This window comes from Anastrepha ludens, chromosome 6 (assembly GCF_028408465.1).
Source record: "Anastrepha ludens isolate Willacy chromosome 6, idAnaLude1.1, whole genome shotgun sequence".
NCBI lineage: Eukaryota > Metazoa > Arthropoda > Insecta > Diptera > Tephritidae > Anastrepha > Anastrepha ludens.
The window spans coordinates 44,974,252-44,993,786 of record NC_071502.1 but is presented as its reverse complement, the minus strand read 5'-3'; the positions used below and the strand labels follow the sequence as shown (position 1 = coordinate 44,993,786).

The following is a 19,535-nucleotide window of genomic DNA, read 5'->3' as shown; positions in this document are numbered from 1 at the left end:
CTGACCTCTCAATTTACTAATTCAACAACCAAATGTGAGAAAAATAAAATAAAAATATTTAATTTTAATTTATTTAAAAAAAAATATTAAAAATATGCAAATGCCGTTTTATAAAGCCGTTTTTATAAATATGGCTATAAAAAACATTCCCATGAATTAAAGATCAATACTTTTTAATAAACAAAAATTTTAGAAAATAAAGCTGCTTAGACGTAAAGCAAATTTTGCTTGCCATAGTTTTTTGCTTGCAAGAATAACGTAGTTTTCACTGCAAATGTTTCATCTAAAATTGCATTCTTATTAATAACTTCGAGCACAGTTTACATTTTACTTTCGCTTTTTCGCAGAAAATTTGTTATTTAAATAAATTTATTTTTCCCGAACCTTTAGAGTTTAAAATTGTAGTCGTTGTGATTATAATCAAGGAAAACCCAAATGTTGAATAAAAATATTTATATTTTTAGAGTGAAATATGAAAAAAATATGTGTCACATGAACGAGCTTCACGCTACTGCTAAAACAAATAAAAGAAATTTAAAAATCGTTTATAAAAATATGAAAAAATAAAACAAAAAAATTTAATTAAATAAAAATCAAAACTAAAAATGTTATTTATTATTATTTCAAATACACCGTAAACCAAGAAATGTATTCATTTGAAAAGAAAAAGTTAAAAAATTGATGAATCAATTGAAAAGTGCCAATTTGAAATCCATAATAAAAAAATAATTAGAAAAAACATTGCTTACGCAAAATGAAGTGTTAACACACAAATGTATATATGCAGATACTGTTGCCCTTCATAAATATTTTCAACAATCAGATAAATAATTTGAATTTTGTTAAATATAATGTAGGAATATTAATTGAAAAAAAAAATTTATGTAGAATAAAGAATTTAAAAAAATAATTTTAAAAATTAACAAAAAAGGAGTTAAATACAAAATTAAAAGGAATAAAATAAAAAATTTATAAAAAAATAAATAAAAAATATATTTCATTATTTTATTTTTGTTTTTAATTTGAATCTGAAAATAAAATTCAATTCCGTAAAATATATTTTACGTGTCTTAAATTGTTGCCTTTTATGAATATTTCAACGTTTTCAAAGTTTTAAAAAAAATTTTAGTTTTAAAACTAAATTAAAAAAAAACAAATTTAATTAGAAATTTTAGTTTTCATAAAAAAAAAATTTTAATTAAAATTTTAGTTTTCATAAAAAAAAATATTTTAATAAAAATTTTAGTTTTCATAAAAAAATATTTTAATAAAAATTTTAGTTTTCATACAAAAATTTTTCTTTTGATAAAAATTTTAGTTTTCATAAAAAAATTTGTTTTTTTTTAACCAAAAATTTTAGTTTTCATAAAAAAAGTTGTTTTATTAATATAAAAAATTTTGTAATATTAAAAAATCTTAGTAGGTTTTAGAGTCACAAAGTGTAAAATACCCCACACTTATAAAACATATCGCCCATTAATTCAATAGTGTCATAATCAAACAAAGGGCTTGTTCGAGCTTCAATCACAACCGCAGTGTTGCATGATTTGTGAAAGTATCACGTTCAATGTAAAATTCTGGCAACATTATCAAAAGCATCACGTTCGAAGTGTCAAAAATTCAGCAAATGTTGCGCGCGAAGACAAATAAATCGGCTTCAAAAATTTTTTTCGCCGAACCTCAGCAAAATATCAGTTGAGCAATTGCAACAAAGGTGCAAATTGTCATCAGTGCAGCGTTAGTGCCGCTTTTATTACGTGCATCGAACAAGCCCAAAAACCACATGCTTGTTGTTGTTGTTGTAGAAGCATACACATTCCCCATACATATACGGGGAATGTTGCTGTAAAGACACAAGCTCTTCTTTTATGCTGTGTCAAAATTTCATGGCGATATCTATTAAGGACTCTTCTATTCGCCACTTCTCTGCTGCCTATCTCTCTGCTCGTTTAACTTGACGAAAAATTCTCATGCGAAAGCAACCACAAAGTAACCAAGTAAGCTTGGCCGATAGTGAGTCTGATTATACCCCATTAAACTGGTAAAATTCACTAATTTACAAACGCATGTAATTTAAGGCAGCCTCTTCCAGCATTGGCAAGATATGTTCATTTATACAAGGTGCTTGATCTGTTCGCCACTTGCTAACGCTTGACGAAAAGAAGAGGCCTAGTATTTCGTTAGATGAAAATATATCTTTATTACTTCTACTTACGTAGGCAAAGTGAGTTCAAAAGTTTGCAGCCGTTTTCCTCAACGTTCTGCTTTCTTGGATTGTGACCTAGTGAAGTAAATGAGCGATATGTATATGCATTTTTATTAGTATGTGGTTTTCTAGAAAATTATTACTCATCCGAAGTCAAAATTTTTCAATTATTCTCAGCAGTACAACTAGGTTTTTTCAATCGAACATCATGCATAATTTCTTCTTACAAAAATTTGTATAATTTTTAATAAAAAAAATGGTAATGTTTTCTTTGCAGATTATTTCTTTTATTATATTCTTGTTGTACATCAAATAGCGTTTTGGGTTGTTTTAAAAACAATGCATATTTTCTAATTTTCAATACTTGAAACTTTACTTTCTCTTTAGCTCCTTCGTGCATTTTACAATATTTTGTTTCATTGTTTAGCTTCAATTTGCGCTCCACTTAAAATTTAATTTATAATAGTTTTTGTGAATTTTATAAAAATTAACACAGTTCTCAAGAGCTTAAATAACTAAATAACTGTTTGATGGCTATGCGTTAAATCAGTTAACCGCATTATATAATCGCATTTGGTATATAAGTATATATGTATGTATGTATATGTATATTTAATAAATGAGATGCAAAATAAATATAATTTTTTTAGTTAGATAAGTGCATAAAAATAATATAACAATTAATTATTTAAACTAAAGTATGTTTTGTCATGACAAACTATCAGTTTATTCAAGTCAATGCAAAAAATGATTCAAAAAAAAGCAAATAATAAAATGTTGACATTATAGAAATCTATTATTGTTATTTTTTACGCAAAAAAAAATATATATAATAGTTCCGCTACATATAATATTTTCCGCTTTCTCCAACACTACGCTGCGCTGCATTCCACATTCCAATAAAAGCGAATAGTCACATATATACGTATACATACATATGTATGTATATATATCTGCGTCCGTACGCTATAAAAAAGCTTTCATGCTTTACATTCTACAACTGCAAAAGCTTTGAGTTGGTGTGTTGCCCTGCTACGAGTACAGCTTTATCGAGCATACATTTTGCCACAAAAAAGACGACAACTATTTGTCATCGTCGCCACAAACAAATAAAAATTGAGCTTTCCTTCACTCGTCTTCCTTTCCATTTGTATATAAAATAGTTATATCCAGCGAAGCTTTCGCAAAAGCGCTTTTTGTCACTCCTGCCACAGCTTAGGCGAACGAACGTTTCTGCTTCTTGATGAGCTCCTGCAATAAACGGGTCTTCGCCTTCTTCTCTTTGTACTGCGCATAAGTCTCTTCGATGGTTTTGCGGTCATTTTTCAGCATCTTGCGGCCATTTTGTTCCTCAAAAATAGTCTCGTACTCGCGTATGGTACGCTTGAGTAGCTTTTTCTCTTCGCGTGTCTTCTCCAATTGTTCCCACAACTGTTCGATATTTAGTGCGCTAATATTTTCACTAGCGCTAGTTGATGTCTGAGTCGTTGCTGCTGTTGTAGTTGTAGCTGTGGTTGTATTGGTCGCTGATGCATCAGCTGCGACACCAGTTGTGGTGGTGGTCGAGTCATCGGATGATGCATTTGGCGCTGCCGTCGAATCGCTAGGCGAATTCGATTCAGTGCTATTGGCCGATGAAAGCTGATGTGGCGTGAATTCGAAGACCATTGCTTCATTTTCCAATATGGTTGGTAATTCGGGTGCGCCGGCGGCAGCGCTGCCTGATTGCATGACACTGCGCAAAACCATGCGTTTAAGTTGGCGGTAACGATCATAGAGTGGACGTGCTGCATCGCGTTCATCCTTGGTGGCGGGGCGACCATAGAGCGATTCAAAGTAGAGTAGGCCATGCTGTACGGCGCTTTTCTCTTGCACCAGCTGATCGGCGTTGAGTTCGTCCAGTGATTCGGAGCGATTGGTATCTTCGCGCTTGTCAGCGAGATTCTGGAAATAGAAGCGAAAAGGAGAAGCATGAGTTAGTGAGTAAATAATGGCAAGTAATAAAAAAAATAATTTCTCTTTAAGCACAAGTAGGGGTACAAATGTGTGAAAAGCAAACAATTTGGTAATCTCTAATGCTGCCGATGATTTCTAAAAAAAAATGAGAAAAATGCCTCCTATGCAAAGCTGTTGCCATAAATATAATAGGACTATGAATAAGTTCGTGCGGTTTTTTTCGAAATTTCAAACTTTATTGACGTAAAATGGTTACAAATTTAATATTCAAAATATTGTCCATCGCTTACTACTACTTTTTCCCATCTTTCTGGCAATTCACGGATTCCCTTTGTGAAAAATTCGGTCGGTTTTGCCGCAATCCACGAATCGATCCATTTTTTGACTTCATCGTAATTACGGAAGTGCTGGTCAGCCAGGCCATGTTGCATCGATCGGAAGAGATAGTAATCGGATGGCGCAAGGTCTGGACTATACGGCGGGTGGGGTAGGACATCCCATTTGAGCGTTTCTAAGTATGTTTTGACCACTTGTGCAACATGTGGCCGAGCATTGTCATGTTGCAAAATAACTTTGTCGTGTCTATCGGCGTATTGCGGCCGTTTTTCTCGCAGTGCTCGGCTCAAACGCATCAATTGTCGTCGGTAGACATCCCCCGTAATCGTTTGATTCGGTTTCAGTAGCTCATAATACACAACACCCAGCTGGTCCCACCAGATACACAGCATAACCTTCAGGCCATGAATATTCTGCGCCGACGTCGATGTTGAAGCATGGCCAGGGTATCCATACGTTGCCCGACGTTTTGGATTGTCGTAATGGACCCACTTTTCATCGCCAGTCACAATTCGATGCAAAAAACCCTTTCTTTTGTGCCGTTGAAGCAGTTGTTCGCATGCCATAAAACGGCGTTCAACGTCTCTTGGCTTCAATTCATACGGCACCCAATGGCCTACCTTTCGGATCATTCCCATGGCTTTTAAACGTTTGGAAATGGTTGATTGATCAACTCCCAAAGTTTTTGCAACCTCTTCTTGCGTTTGAGCCGGATCTTGATCGAGCAATTCCTCCAATTCGGTATCCATGAACTTTGGCGGCGCACCCTCGCGTTCTTCGTCTTCCAAGCCAAAATCACCACTTTTAAAGCGTGCAAACCACTTCTGGCACGTTCGCTCAGATAGAGCATGCTCACCATAAACTTCCACCAAGATACGATGACTTTCGGCTGCTTTTTTCTTCATATTAAAATAATGAAGAAGAATTCCCCGCAAAAACACATTATTTGGCACGAAATTCGACATTTTCAAGTGTGGTAAAAATATTGTTGTTTACGCTTCAAATAAAAAACTTATACTGACGTTTGTGCCTTACGACAGTAGCTCTCCAATGAATGTTTGGAAATGTGGATCGATGGAATAATAATCAAGTTACGCCATCTGTTGTAAAACCGCACGAACTTATAAATAGACCTATTATTTTAAAACTCATAAGAATCAGGCATAGCAATGAAAAGTTGGCTAATAATCGAATAATCTTTGCACGTGGCCAGGTGGAATCGGTCTTCCCTCATTAGACGAAAAACATCATCTTTGAAATTAATGTATACATATTCACATTTCAGGCAAGCAAAAAATACAGCACAACTTGCCATTCGATACTTTACGATTTACTTGATACATAATAAATGGTAAAGAGAGGAAGGAATAAGTTAAAACTATCCGAAATTCGAAAAGACGATTTGCTCAAAGGTTGATGTATTTCCTTTCACAACTTGATATCGGAGGCACGACTTAAGGGGGGAGCCTGCTTTAGAGGCTTCAAAAAATCGATTTTTTTTTTGCATAAATGTCTTCCCAAACTATTCAAGAATATGTCCTCAAAATTTCAGAAGCAAATTCAAAATAGTTTCGGAGTTACAGAAGAAATTGTGAGCAAGCGTCAAGCGATTTCTCGGTTTTTTATTTTTGCGATTGTTCCTAATTGGCGGGAAAGATAGGGAAAAAGTTAAACGTCCTATCGAAACGAGATAACATTGATTGTATTCGGAATTATCTCCTAGTTGAACCTAAAAAACCTTAAGAAAGTTATGATTAACCCACTTTTTAAACAATCTAAAGTGAATTTGTTTTTCCAAAAAAATCAATTTTTTTAATTAGCGAAAAATTGTTGAATTTCTCACTTTTTGTTTAATTTTCTTGGTTTAACTAGAAGCTATACTATACCAAATTAAAAATTGTTTGGGTTTTTGGTTTCAGATGAAAGTTGCGACCGGCATCATTCCCGCCGCACGAGACATGCACACTCGAGGCGCCTCGGCAAAATGCTTGTACCAGGCATAATATGGCATATATTTTAATGAAAAAATTTGAGAAGACTGCTGTAATATATAACAATAAAACCAGAAAGTTTCATTTCAATCGAATATTTTTTTCCTTCCCAAAAAAATCTACGAGAAAATCGATTTTTTGAAGCCTCTAAAGCAGGCTCCCCCCTTAAGAGAGAATGGGACAAATAATTGTTTGCACTCATATTTCTGGGCTTAAAAGGCAACTTTCTCCAGGTCTGCCAGAAGCGATTCAAAAAAATTTCTCTCCACTCTAAGATACATCCCAATGAGCCCGGTCATATCCACTAGTTTGACTTTTCTTTGCCCTCTATAATGGATTTCATTAATGGTTATGAATCAAATCATAAATTAATCTCAATCACGCTTAAATTTTGCTTCGAGTCGATCATCTGCTTGGATTTCTGGTACACTGTGAGCAAACGCGGGCACAAAATATCAAAGTCTAAGTGCAAACGTCATAAAGAATCTAAAAAGAGCAAACGCAGTATCCACCCAGCTTGCGCTTAGCTTTTTGATATCCAATTTTCGATGCCACGCGTATTCTGTTATTATTATCGTTGTCATGTCAACGATCTTCACACTTCGTAATAATATCAAGGACTGTTTTTTAGCAATATCTTTAGTGATTATGTCTTTCTGATGAACCGAACGTGGTTCACTCTTCGAGCAGATACGAGAATGGTATTTTGACTATCAAAATTTCATGCAGAATGTAAACAAACAAACAAAGAGCAAAGGAATAACAAAGACGCAGGTCACTTTGGCATTCAAAATATCAATTCACAAGTGGAAAATCAATATAGCTGTTCTAGTGCCACCACAATGAATGAATTCGCCTTGGGTACTACAATACAAAGATTTCAACACAAAGTTAAGGTGAGTTAAGACACAGTCTGCCTTATTTTGTGAGTTGATATACATTTGCTAGTGGCCTCTAAGCGTCTTGTAGAACAGTGTTCTCTCATTTAAGCGGTCACTGAGCACTGAAGCACTGAACAATTGTTCACTTATGAGAAAAGTGTAAAAAAAGTATATAATATTATATGTAATGGAAGGGTTTCAGATCAAGAGAAAAAAAAAAAAAAAAAATCTTAAGCATTTGTGGTAAGTACTGAAAAAAGTGTCCGCTAATGGGAGGTGTACGCTTAAGAGAGGTGTCCGTTAGGAGAGAGTATCAAGTTGAGTGGTATTGTTCAGAAGTCGCCAGAGTTGTTGAATTAAAAATTAACTATTTTCTGCGTGTTTCTTTGTTATTTGCAATTAGCTGGTATTTACAATTAGCAAAGCTTACTTTGTAAATAAATTTATCTCATTATGACTTAAATTCATAGAGCAGAAACGTGACACTTTTAGAATTAAACAATCGCTTTCATTGTTAGAGCTAAATAAAGCCTAGTAATTGATATATTAAGTATTCCACAAGCCCATTAAGCGTATTTGTATGGTTCCATGCATAGGCATAGACAAAAAGTCTCATAAAATAAGACGGCAAGCCTCACTCAAAGTCTTCGTTGTGACTTCAAGACTTACAAGACTAATGAAGCTCAGTGTTCCACAAGTCCAATGCAGGTTTTTAAATATTTTAGAATGTGACTTTATAAATAAACTCTTATCCTGCACTACACCTTCTACACCTTCTTTTAATATCTTATAACTAAAAATATACCTTTGACTTTATTTTCGAAAGGAAATATTTTATCAGTCACATTTTTTTAACGATAAGAGCGCTGTACCGCTACCATCTCTTTCCTTGCCTGCTCACCACTAAAACGAATTGAATCACTTGTCGCCTAATGCATGGCAAAGGTATTTATAAAAATCTTCCAAGTTCTGGCACTAAAGCAACAAAAAAGTTAAAACTAAAACTATAAACAAGTTGACGCGAAAAAACAGTAATACTTCATAAATTTTATTAAATTATGATCCACTTATTTTCTGCTAATTTTAACGTGAAATCAAGTTTCTTTTATATAAAGGGAAAATTATATAAACATTGGGTGTAGACAATTTTTTTTCGCAAGTTTTCAATTTTGTGTGTTAATTAAAGATTTTTCCACTACACTTCTCATTGGCAACGTACGAATATTTCTATTTTCAAAATCATCTATTTGCCCTTCACTCCTGCACAAAGCCATTCAAAATATTATTTCTATGTAGTTCAAGCTATAAAGACTTGCGTCAAAATAGCTGACATTTTCACAATTTGTTGACTCTTACATTTAACATTAATCAGACGACCAACCGAAAAGCGCACAAAAGTTAGCTGCTATTTAAATGAGTCTAAATAAGTGCAAAAGCAAGTCACGAGCGCACAAAAAAACGGTTGAGCAAAATAAAGCAAAAAAAGAAACGTTTTAAATAAAAACAAAAAAAAAATGTTGAGAAAAAAATTTGTTATAAGAGTTAAGTAAAAATGGCGACAAAAAATAAAGGACGGTTCATTTAGCATTTCGAATTTAGTTTCATATTTTTCCATTCACTCATTTTTATTTGGAAAGAGGAAACCTTGCGTTATGGCAATATGACACGAAAGGATGCCTGCAGACTCACGGTAGTGATAACTGTTTTCTGACCTATAGGAGAGCAAGCAGCCAAACGGGAATCCCTAAAAATATATATAGGCTTATCTAATAAGAGGTGTTATTTTGATATTCAAAGAAAAATGCTATTTTCTAATATAAATGAACGGATGTTTATTTCATTATAAAGAGGAAGGTGTGCCGTTAATAGTGGAAAATAAAATCAGGCAAATGACCACCACGACCACGCTTACAGGACAATCTCCTTTCAATGAAATTTTTTGTCCTCGGTAGCCTAACGCATTCCATCTTTGAGGTCTTGAACCTACCCTGTGCTGTTGGCGTAGACCTTCTATTTCACGTGGCCCCAAAGAAAAAAGTCACAAGGTGTTAAATCACAAGATTTCGGTGGTTAATTGTGATCACCTCTTCGAGAGATAACACGGTCCGGAAACTTTTCTCGTAAAATATCAATGGTTTCATTGCTTGTGTGGCACGTAGCGCCGTCTTGTTAAAAATAAACGTTGTCCAGATCAATGCCATCCAATTACGGCCATAAAAAATCGTTAATCAGCTCTCGATAGCGATAGATAACAGCTGTTATTGGAAAACCCTTTACTGCCATAGTTGTAATCAACTGGAGAAAAAGGAAACTATCATCCACTTCCCTTGTAAATCTCCTGCCCTATGAAAGACGGGGATGTTAACCCTTGGCAAGCCGCTTTTTGAAAACCTTAAAGAGCTAGTCGGCATAGACGAAAAGAGTCTTATAAGTTTTCGCAATCGCACCGACTGAATATAGTTGTGAATTGCACTTTCTAAGCAGCCGATATTCGATTCTAATAGTTGCTAACTTTGCCAAATCGAAAATCAGCCATTTTTGAAATGCCTAACCATAAACTAAATCTTAGATCCATCAAGTGATGTCACGATGCATGGACCACCCTGTAAAAACTATCACACTTGACTTGATGTGCGAACAAGAAAATTGCGACATTGCAAAAATTAAATAAAAATGCATAGCGTGAACGTCGCACATTTTCGAAAGGAATGCCAAAGGGAGGAAAAAAATTAAAATTATGTCTTAGAAAAGAAATGGGGGAATAAGGGAAGCGAAGAACAGCAATGCATGCGAAGAAATCTTTTCATAATTTAGTAAACAAAAATATGCTTATGAAAGGGTGCAGAGCAGGGAAATAAGAATTTTTCAAGCGCTATATCAAATAAAATAACTGCCATGAAATTCAATAAAGAAGTGCTAATTGCATTTCACAAATTTTCCAACAAAATCAAACACAAATGTTTATACCTACCAACAACACAAAACTAAAAGATACATACGTACAATACATACATACGTAGCGTATTGCAGTATCCCTACAGTGAAAAGTCAAATTACTCGGCAAACATTCTAATTAAAGGAAGAAGTCGCATACTAGTCCGAGAGTGACTACAATTGTACTAGTTGCAAAATGGGTAACTTGAGGTGTATGCCAAACAAATAGGCCTTTATTACTATAAATAAGAATTCTACAAGTGTAGATACTGGAGTCAATAATAATACGTATATATAAAACTTGCCCTAACCCCTATTAATTCGTAGCTCTACTATTTCGTTTCATTCGATTTTTTCTGTACTTTAACCGCTGCATTGTCACGCCGACATATTCGGGATTGTATAGACATAACATGTAAGTTTATGCATGTAAATATGTATGATAGCTTCAATTTATTTAATAAACCAGACACAACCCCTATACGGTTGGTTGGTCGATTATTGTGCGTGAAAACTGGAGCCGCTACTCAATCTGCAGTGCAAGCCTAATATCGAGGAAGCTCACTCGTCGTGTTTTCAAGGCAATTTAATGAATTTAGTTATGATTTAGTTTGATTTATTTGGTCTCTCAAAATAAAGCAATACCCGCAATGGCGACTAGAAATGGAATTCCTTGTCTGCTTGATTATTTTCATCCTACCCTCATAAGTATTTAGATAACTACAATGTAATGGAAAATTTTTGCAAGTGGCAAACCTGAAAATGTGAATATAATGCAATCAATCATCAAAATACGCTTTAAGCTGCCTAGAGGTGCACAACAATTCCCCTACAGTTTTTGCGCTTGTATATGTGTAAGCAAGTGTATATACATATATGTATGTGTATAGGTATAAGTATAATATAAGCATTGCAAATATTTCAATTTGCAAATATCATAATTGAATTGTGCCTGCCGTCTTTATTCAAATAATAAAGTAAAGAAAAGAAAGACAAGTTTATTTTTAAATATTTTTAATGACAGCTATTCAGGTAATTATACAATAGTCTGCCACATTTTATAATCTTTACAGGTTTATGACGTTTACTGATCTTTTCTACAGTTTCATGCCGCCCTTTAATGAAGTTCTATATTGAGTTTATGAAAGCAAAAAAAAAAAAAAAAAGAAACAATGCAATTAAAGTTTGATGGTGATGATAAACAGAAAGATAAATAGTGAAATAAGTAAATCATTTATAATAAACAAAAGCTCGGGGCAAATGAAAGGCGTAACGTACCAAGGAGCACACGTGATGCATAATAAACTGTAATGGGCCATCATTTGGCACTAGAGGGTCACCATTTCGCGATCAATCCTTTGCTACTTTTAAGCTTCTAAATTATTTAGCAGCGAAATTTGATGCTAGCTAAGCTAACAAAGTTGCGTTATTAAAGAAAAAGCTTTGAGCTGAGATCAAGAGGAAAAGATTTAGAAGCGTTAATATTGCAGCTCACATTTCATTCGAAATGTGGACGAAAAGGCGTGGGAACAAAGCGCAAACAAATTGTCAATAAGCAACCCAGAAAAATTCTGATTAAAAAGTTTTCACAGAATTTAATACGTTAATAGAATTTTAATAAATTTTGAATGAAATTCGAAACTTTGCATTGTATTATTGTAGCTCATATTTCAATCGAAAATGCCCTGGACGATAAGACGTGGGAACAAAGCGAAAAGAATTTTTCAAAAATCAAGGGTATTTTATAGCTACTTGAAACTTGCACTCTCTTAGACTTAGAATTCCATGAGCTCTAAAACTGCAAGCCCAGAAAAATTCTGAAAATTCTGCACACATTTCACAATTCACATTTCGTTCAAAAATGCTCTGGAAGAAAAGGCGTGGGAGCAAAGCGAAAAAAAATTGTCAAAAATCAAGGGTATTTTGTAGTCACTTGAAACTTGCACTCTCTCAGACTTAGAACTCCATCAGCTCTAAAATTGCATACTCAGAAAAGTTCTAGAAATTCTGACTAAAAAAGCTAAAAGGCTTGGTAGAATTTCGAAATTAATAGCATTTTAAAATATATAAAATAAAAATTTTGAGCTAAGTTCTAAGTTATTATAAAAAAAAATGTTGATACTTTTGCAATGGAGTCTATATGAGAAGAAATCGTAGGGGTAAGAATTAATAGCGCTAAGGACAAGTAGACGACGGCATTCAATATTCAATAAAGCTCTGCTTATTATGGTATTTTCTTAGTATAGATTCAAAGTAAATTGTGACTCTAAAAAGCAATTGTGACTCTAAAAAGCAATTGGCGATATCTATTGTAGATCTCTTCCGAAGACACAAGAGCACCCAGATGTGTTCTCAATGTAACTCAGGGATAGGTTAGTTCTAAATTTGTTTGCTTATATACTGAAACTAGCTTTATTAGGGACGCAATTACCCCAGCATAACGTTTTTTTAGACATCATAAAGTCTTATGATTCGATGTAGCCGGCTGCACGCACCAAAAAATGCGGTGTTATCTTGCTCATGCTGCAAGCGAGAGCGCGGAACGAACGACAAAGCGGCACGGCCCCGTGTTCGGCATCTGGCTCTCTCCTACTTGAGTGAGCATATATATAAATGTATACGCGCATATGTATATAAATTCACATATTTGTATTTGCATATGCTTTCTTCCTGTGTGCATGGTAGTGAACGATTTCTCTGTTGAGAATAGGACGATGATAGGAAAAGTAGGAAATGAAAGGGAGTGTTTCGAGTGTAAAGTGTCTTGAAAAAGGCAAATCGATGATGTTGCCTCTTAGTGTTGTTGACTTATTAACGTCTGATGCTCAATCGAAATTGAACATATCTTTCATGAATTTGATAAATGTTTCGTAATTTTTCACGTTTGCGTAAATGTAACTTGATCAATTCCATTGCGATTACATTTACCTCCTTCTCTATATCCATACAAAATATCTATCAAAGTCAGTAAACCGAAGAGGTTGTCTCTTTTTGTTTAGTAAATTAAACTCACAAGTATCAAAATGTGGGTTCATCTCTAAGAGTTATCAGAGTAATTTGGTAGGTTATTATGAAAACTTTTAGAACTGCTTTGCATGAGTAGTACCGAACTAGTGCGCTTTTAGTGAGTTTAGAACCATAACAAATTCCTAGACCTTCTCTTTTACATACACACAGCTAGTGAATTTTAATAGAAAAGGTCAAAGAGAGAAGAGTAAACGTTGGATACATCATTATTCAAAAACAAAAAACAAAAAAAAACTCAACAAAGCGTCATCAGCAGTGAATAATTTCGAAATGATGAAGCATGCAAAATAGATACATTTATATGTAGGTATACTCGTCTGAAATTGTATTAGTCGCTCAATTTTTTTTTTTTTTCTAAAAATAAACGCAATTATCCAAAACTGACAGACGATGGCAAGATGGCTACTCAAAATAGCCATCTCTTAAAAGACTCACACGTCGTTTCCCAAATTGGACACACAAATTAAAAACTAAAAGCTTTTTTAAAAACAAATGTCTATGCGCTTATTTGGAGGTATTCACTGTTGCTCCGAATGTGATTGCTTTTAGTTAGCATTTGATTTGTTAAACATAAGTTAAGAGTTAGCCACGGTGGCGCCAAGGCGAAGCTTTTGGTTTTTTTTTGTTTTTTTTTTTTTTGGTTTTTTTTTTGTATATTATATTACAAAAAGTGGCTGCATTATATTTTCCTTTTGGTATTTTAATTTAGTGTAGTAAGTCATGGATGCCATGAAAAGCTGGTGGTTTTGCATAAAAATCCCCCATGATTTTCCTAATGATATTTTTCTTAATGCTGCTTAAGCAAACTTCTATTCATATAACTTAGCCTCGGCGCTACCTAGTGCGCGTATTTTCGGTATAAATTATAGCCTATAACCCGTTTAGAAGAGCCATCTATCGATCAGTGCAAGTCACAGCAAAATCTGTTCAGCCGCTTAGGAAATTACACTGAACAAACAGACAGACAAAAAATTGAAAAACGCTCACTTAGACTTTAGTCACATACGATGACGATACGTATATGAGCTTAGAAAAGTTCTTATTTGAAAATCACTGGCAGACACATGAGCTTTTCTGTTGTACACCTGTGTGCAGAACAATAGCAGCGTGAAATTTTAATTCTTTTGCTTGTTTTGTTTTCATAAGAATTTAGTTTATACCACAACAAAAACCACGTAACTTAAAGTTTCAAACTAAAACAAAAATTAATAAATTTTCATCAAAATAAAAATTTTTTTAAACAAAATTTTTTGAAAAAATTCGAGATTTCTTTTTTTAGTCCATTACATTTTGGTGTAATGAAGTGCAACTTTTAAGTGGCTCAAACATTTTGACAGTTGTTGTTTTTTTTTTTTTGCAGACGGTCTTGTGAATTCCCCGCGCTACAAAAACAAAAATTATCAAAACTGAGCGCAACTTTGAGCTGCTTTAAACTGACTCAATATTGTATTAAAATTGAATGGGCTAAAAACTTGACGCACAAGAAATTTTCTAAAAATTCCGACGAAAACATTTGATATTTTGCTGACATTTTTTTTGCATTTTTCAATTTGTAAAAATGTTGTGCAATGTATGAAACTTTGTGTTATACGGTTTTTTTTTCTGTTGTAGTATAAACTATATTTTAATGAACAGAACCCGAAAAACATAGTAGAAACCTTGCAATATACTATAGTACTGCTTTTATTGTCCACACAGCTGTAGGAAGTACACAAATGTGTATTTTCATCACCCATTATTATCGTATTATTGTTGTTGCATATCATCATATTCTTTTAATATTCCGCTAATGTACATTGGTTGCACAATTTTTGTGTTTCATCGTCGACGTATTTAAATTTAGCAGCGCTTAATCACTTTAATGCGTGGCGTATACACGTGAGGTGGCTCGCTGCCGTGTCTCCTTGCGAAATTTCTCAACGCTTAAAATACCAACAAGTAGTGGGCGTGCATTTCGTTTTGCTACTGTGTTTGGTTGTCGGTTCGCTTGCATTTCGCTTTCGTTAAATTTTTCCAGTTTTTGTTTTTATCTCACTTCTTTGCTTACATTATTGTTGTTGTTTGGATGTTTTTTTTTTCTTTTTTATACGGAAAACCGTAACATACTTGTTCATGTCGGTATTCGCAAACAAATTCACACACCTACACGCATATAAGGAGATACATACAAATGGGAATATTCTGATGTGTATTGAAGAAAGCTCAGAAATGTAAACAAGAGTTGATGATGCTGGTGAACAATAACAAAATATGAAAAAACCTCAACAAAAAAACTGACTAATAAAATGAGCCTTTAAAAGTAACAAAATTAAAATAAAAATCAGTAACAGAAAGGCATTTAATGGAGCTCAAAAATTAATCTCATTCACTCTAATTGCTCACAAAAAAATAAGGCATTTGAGCGATTACATGATCCAAATGCAGTCTGCCTAATAGAAGTGTGACAGGCAAAATTATAACTTCGGTTCTAAAAGAAATATAAATGCGGCTAAAAAGGCGTATCCTATTCGCCATACGCGTCTTGCAATTTGTTAGATTTGAGAGAAATTCAGAAAGCGTACGTTGTTTTTATAAAAAGCGTGTGGCAAATGATTTGAAACAGTATACGGTCCAAAGGTAGAAAAATATTTCTTCTAAGCACTGGTAGCGGCAGGCTAATCATCTACTCTGCCTGCCAGAAAGCAAAATAGATTAACGAAACCAACGCAAGACTGAGTCCTGTTGAGGCCCTATGCTCCCGAGTGGAGTGAACAAGGAATAAAAAGGCACTTTACACAATTGTACGCTTCAATAATATTTCCAATAAAACAATATTCCCTTACCTGTTCAATTTCCTGCAAAGTCTCCTTAATTTTCTTCAACTTCATTGTTGCATCCATGCCGCCGCTTACTTTCATGCCCAATGCGCCCATCGGATCTGCCTTCAATTCTTGTCGCTCTTTGCGCAACTTGTTTAACTCTACTAATATATTTTTCATATATTTGTCGTTCATGCGTTCCGCCTGCGAGGGACGATAGCCAACACGCATTTCATAAGCCTCTTCCAGCTGCACGAGCTTCTTCTTCAAAGCTGTCAAACGTTTGTTGACCTGCTTGAGACGCTCTTCCGGCGATTGGAAAGACATCATTGCCGGTATAACCTGTTCCATTACATCGCGTGAGGTGAAGGCACGGAAAGTGCTGAGCGAATCCATGCAATCCATGTCGTCATCGAAACGCTGCACTGCGGATTGTTTGTGAAAATGCTGAGGGTACGGCATGACTTTCGAGAGTTTGGCAGCGGTGTCGAGATTATCGACGGGGTGATGACGCACGGGCGCATAACGGCGACTTAACATCGGTGTGGCATCTTCGGGCACGCTGCGGCCCCAAGGCAATGCCTCCTGTGCGGCAGTCAGCGGCACAGAGTTATAGGCGCTGCTAATAGCACTCGAACGCTTTACGGTTTGTGGCGCTGCTGCTGTGTTAGACTTGTCCTCTTTGGGTGGAGCAGTTGCAACGCCATTGACACTTTTCAGTTGCAATTGCGCCGATGCCGCCACGGAGGTCTGAGCTTGAGACTGTGGTGCTCTTGAAGTTTGTTTTTGTGGCTGTTGATGGAAGTCAATTAGATTATTGTCATTGTGATCGTTAGTCGTTTTCTCGCTGCTGCTGCCGCTACCGCTGCTGCCATTGGCGGCAGTACCCTTTTTGCTGATAAAACCGCGTCGCTCATACTTCAGCGTTGACAGATCATATTTATAAGCGGAATTCTCATCGCAGCGCTTCGAAGAGGCCAAATACTTGGCGGCACTACTTGCCGCAGTGCTGCCGCTACCACCGGCGCTACTCTTCTTTACAACACCCACTTTGCGACCTGGTGGCGGACGTGATTTGCACGAACGCTCACTGCTGCGACGACGCTCATGTTCGCATTCACTATCGTCGCTGTCACGATGCTTGCTATTACCGTTAGCACCACCATTGGTACGTATGGGCGAAAAACGTTGAGAACGCGCCGGGCTAGTTTCGTACCGTGAACGGCGCGTCATGTCTTTGGTGGGGCCGGTGATCCAAGAGTCACGATAGACGGGCGCGGTCGTTGACTCCTCAGTTTGCTGATGTTGTTGTGCTTGCTGATTTTGCAGCTGTTGATGACGCTGTCGATTGGCTAACGCGCCGTCATTCTCATCGGCGGCACGTTGTTGCTGTTGCTGTTGCAATTGACGCTGCTTCAAATCTGCAGTGCGGCATTCAGCTGCTTCACGCAATTCCTGTTCGTAGACAGCATACGAAGCAGTCTTCTTGAAATCCTCCGACGAGACGCGTCGAATCACATCTGCGCTCTTAATCGTTTTCAGCGCATTACCGCCAGAATTGAGCGCATCTGCGCTCCCTATAGCTGGCGCCTGTTGTTCTTGTGTAAGTAGCTCTTCGCTATTAGAGCGTTGCAACTTGCGATCTTGTGTCACCGATGATGTGCTGTCAAGGCGCTCTTTGCGTTTACGTGATTTTTGCCATTCCAGCGGATTGATTAATTCGGGTAGATATGTAGAACTGAAGCGTGATGATGAATTAGTTTGTGTGCCGTTGTTGTTATTATTATTAGTATTGTTGTTATTGTTGCTAATGTTGATGATGTTATTGTTATTCTGCTTAAGTGTATTGGCGACCAGGGCTAATGTATTATTGGTCGTTTTATCGGAGTTTGTTAGCGTGGCGAGTGTGTGATGAGCGCACTCGTCAACGCCCTCCTTGTGTGCGGGCGTATTAGCCGCCGACGAAGAAGAAGACGATGATGACGAAGAGGAGGAGGATGATGAATTGCTGTCACAAGATGCTGTCGATGAGGATGAACCAGTGAGACGACTGAGGTCGTCTTCGCTTAGTCCTGTGGTAGGATGGCGCATGCCGCACTGCAAGGAGAAGGAGAAAAAGTTAATAAATGGAAAATTTTATAATTTAGTATATTTGAGAAAGATTAGTACGTATTGAAAGTAAGATACATACATACATAAAATATGTCTTCAATTAAAATTTTAGTGAAAATCTTCAAAATTATTTATATATATTAAATAGGAAAATATTCACATTCCTTAACATTAAATAACCGGACTACTCAAAAATTCGAAACAAGAAATATTCTTACTTCGAAAAGTACCAGTCGAGCAATTCCAAATTGAGTGATTCCAAGTATTTTGGTCACGGTTGCTGTAGCAGCATAAACATTCCCGATACATGTACGGAGAATACTGCTAGAGGGACAGCCTTGGCCAGATAAAACACCGAGTCGTTCCGATAACGTAGAACCGACTGGCATAGGAACGTTTTGGAAATGGTCTTAGATTTTTATTAAAATTTGTTTTTTTGCAAACTGAAAATCTTTTGAACTAAATTTTATAATGTTGCGATTTATGCAATGTTGAATATCTTAATATAGAGTTTTTTTCGGTGCTTTGTGACATTTCAGAATTTCTTCTATTTTTTTGTTATTTTTTAGGATCAAATATACCTCCTAATGAAATTTCCTTTGCAAAAAAACTAGATACTTTTTTTATATGCGAGGAATAGGCAAGAGTATACGTAAACCGCATGTAAATAACCTTAAAATCCTTTATAAAACTGCAAATCTCCATTCCAGACTTTTTTTTATAATTATATACTCGCAGAGAACAATTTTTCTGGCGTGACTGCTTTCCACTCATCGCTTTTGCCGGCAAATATGCTGTTTTAATAAGGCATTAATTTGTCGCTATTAAATTGATAAACTAACATCAATAATATTTCTCAGCTAAGCGTGCCGACAGGTTTCGTGACTATTCCTTTACATACATACACACACATACGCGCATATGCATGTTTGCGTGCAAATAATTTATAGTTAAAACTAATGAGTAACTAAAAGTGTTGAATTAATTATAAATAATATCTACTTAGCATTTGTCATTTTGTCAATTTATTTTAAACTCGTACTTTGTACTGGTTGCATAGATGGAGCGCGCTGGCGTATGAGTAATATTTCGTAATTTTCCCCACACATCTGGGTTGTCATACAAAATATTCTCTCTTAACATTACAATTCCTGTTTGAATTGAAGTTTAATGACGTGATTGTGTAATAAGCAATTAAATTGCGATTAAAAATAATCTAATTTATACAAGCGATTAATTAATGAAATTAATTGAAAAACTGTAACGAGCATTTAAATTGAGCGTTGACTAATCT

The 19,535-nt window shown here is 35.4% G+C and overlaps 1 protein-coding gene across 5 annotated transcripts in view; it reads right to left on the bottom strand.

The window, feature by feature from the left end:
- Positions 1–1,410: 1,410 nt before the first annotated feature.
- The window catches only part of LOC128867415 (protein FAM13A), a 211,410-nt gene continuing 193,285 nt past the window's right edge, over positions 1,411–19,535 (bottom strand). For all 5 annotated transcript variants that reach the window (XM_054108602.1, XM_054108603.1, XM_054108605.1 and 2 more), the window contains 2 exons: positions 16,154–18,226; positions 1,411–4,150 (listed from right to left, as the gene is read on the bottom strand). In XM_054108602.1, the coding sequence (XP_053964577.1) occupies positions 3,422–4,150; positions 16,154–18,220 (2,796 nt within the window). In that variant the 5' untranslated portion in view covers positions 18,221–18,226 and the 3' untranslated portion in view covers positions 1,411–3,421. The remainder of the gene's footprint in view (positions 4,151–16,153; positions 18,227–19,535) is intronic.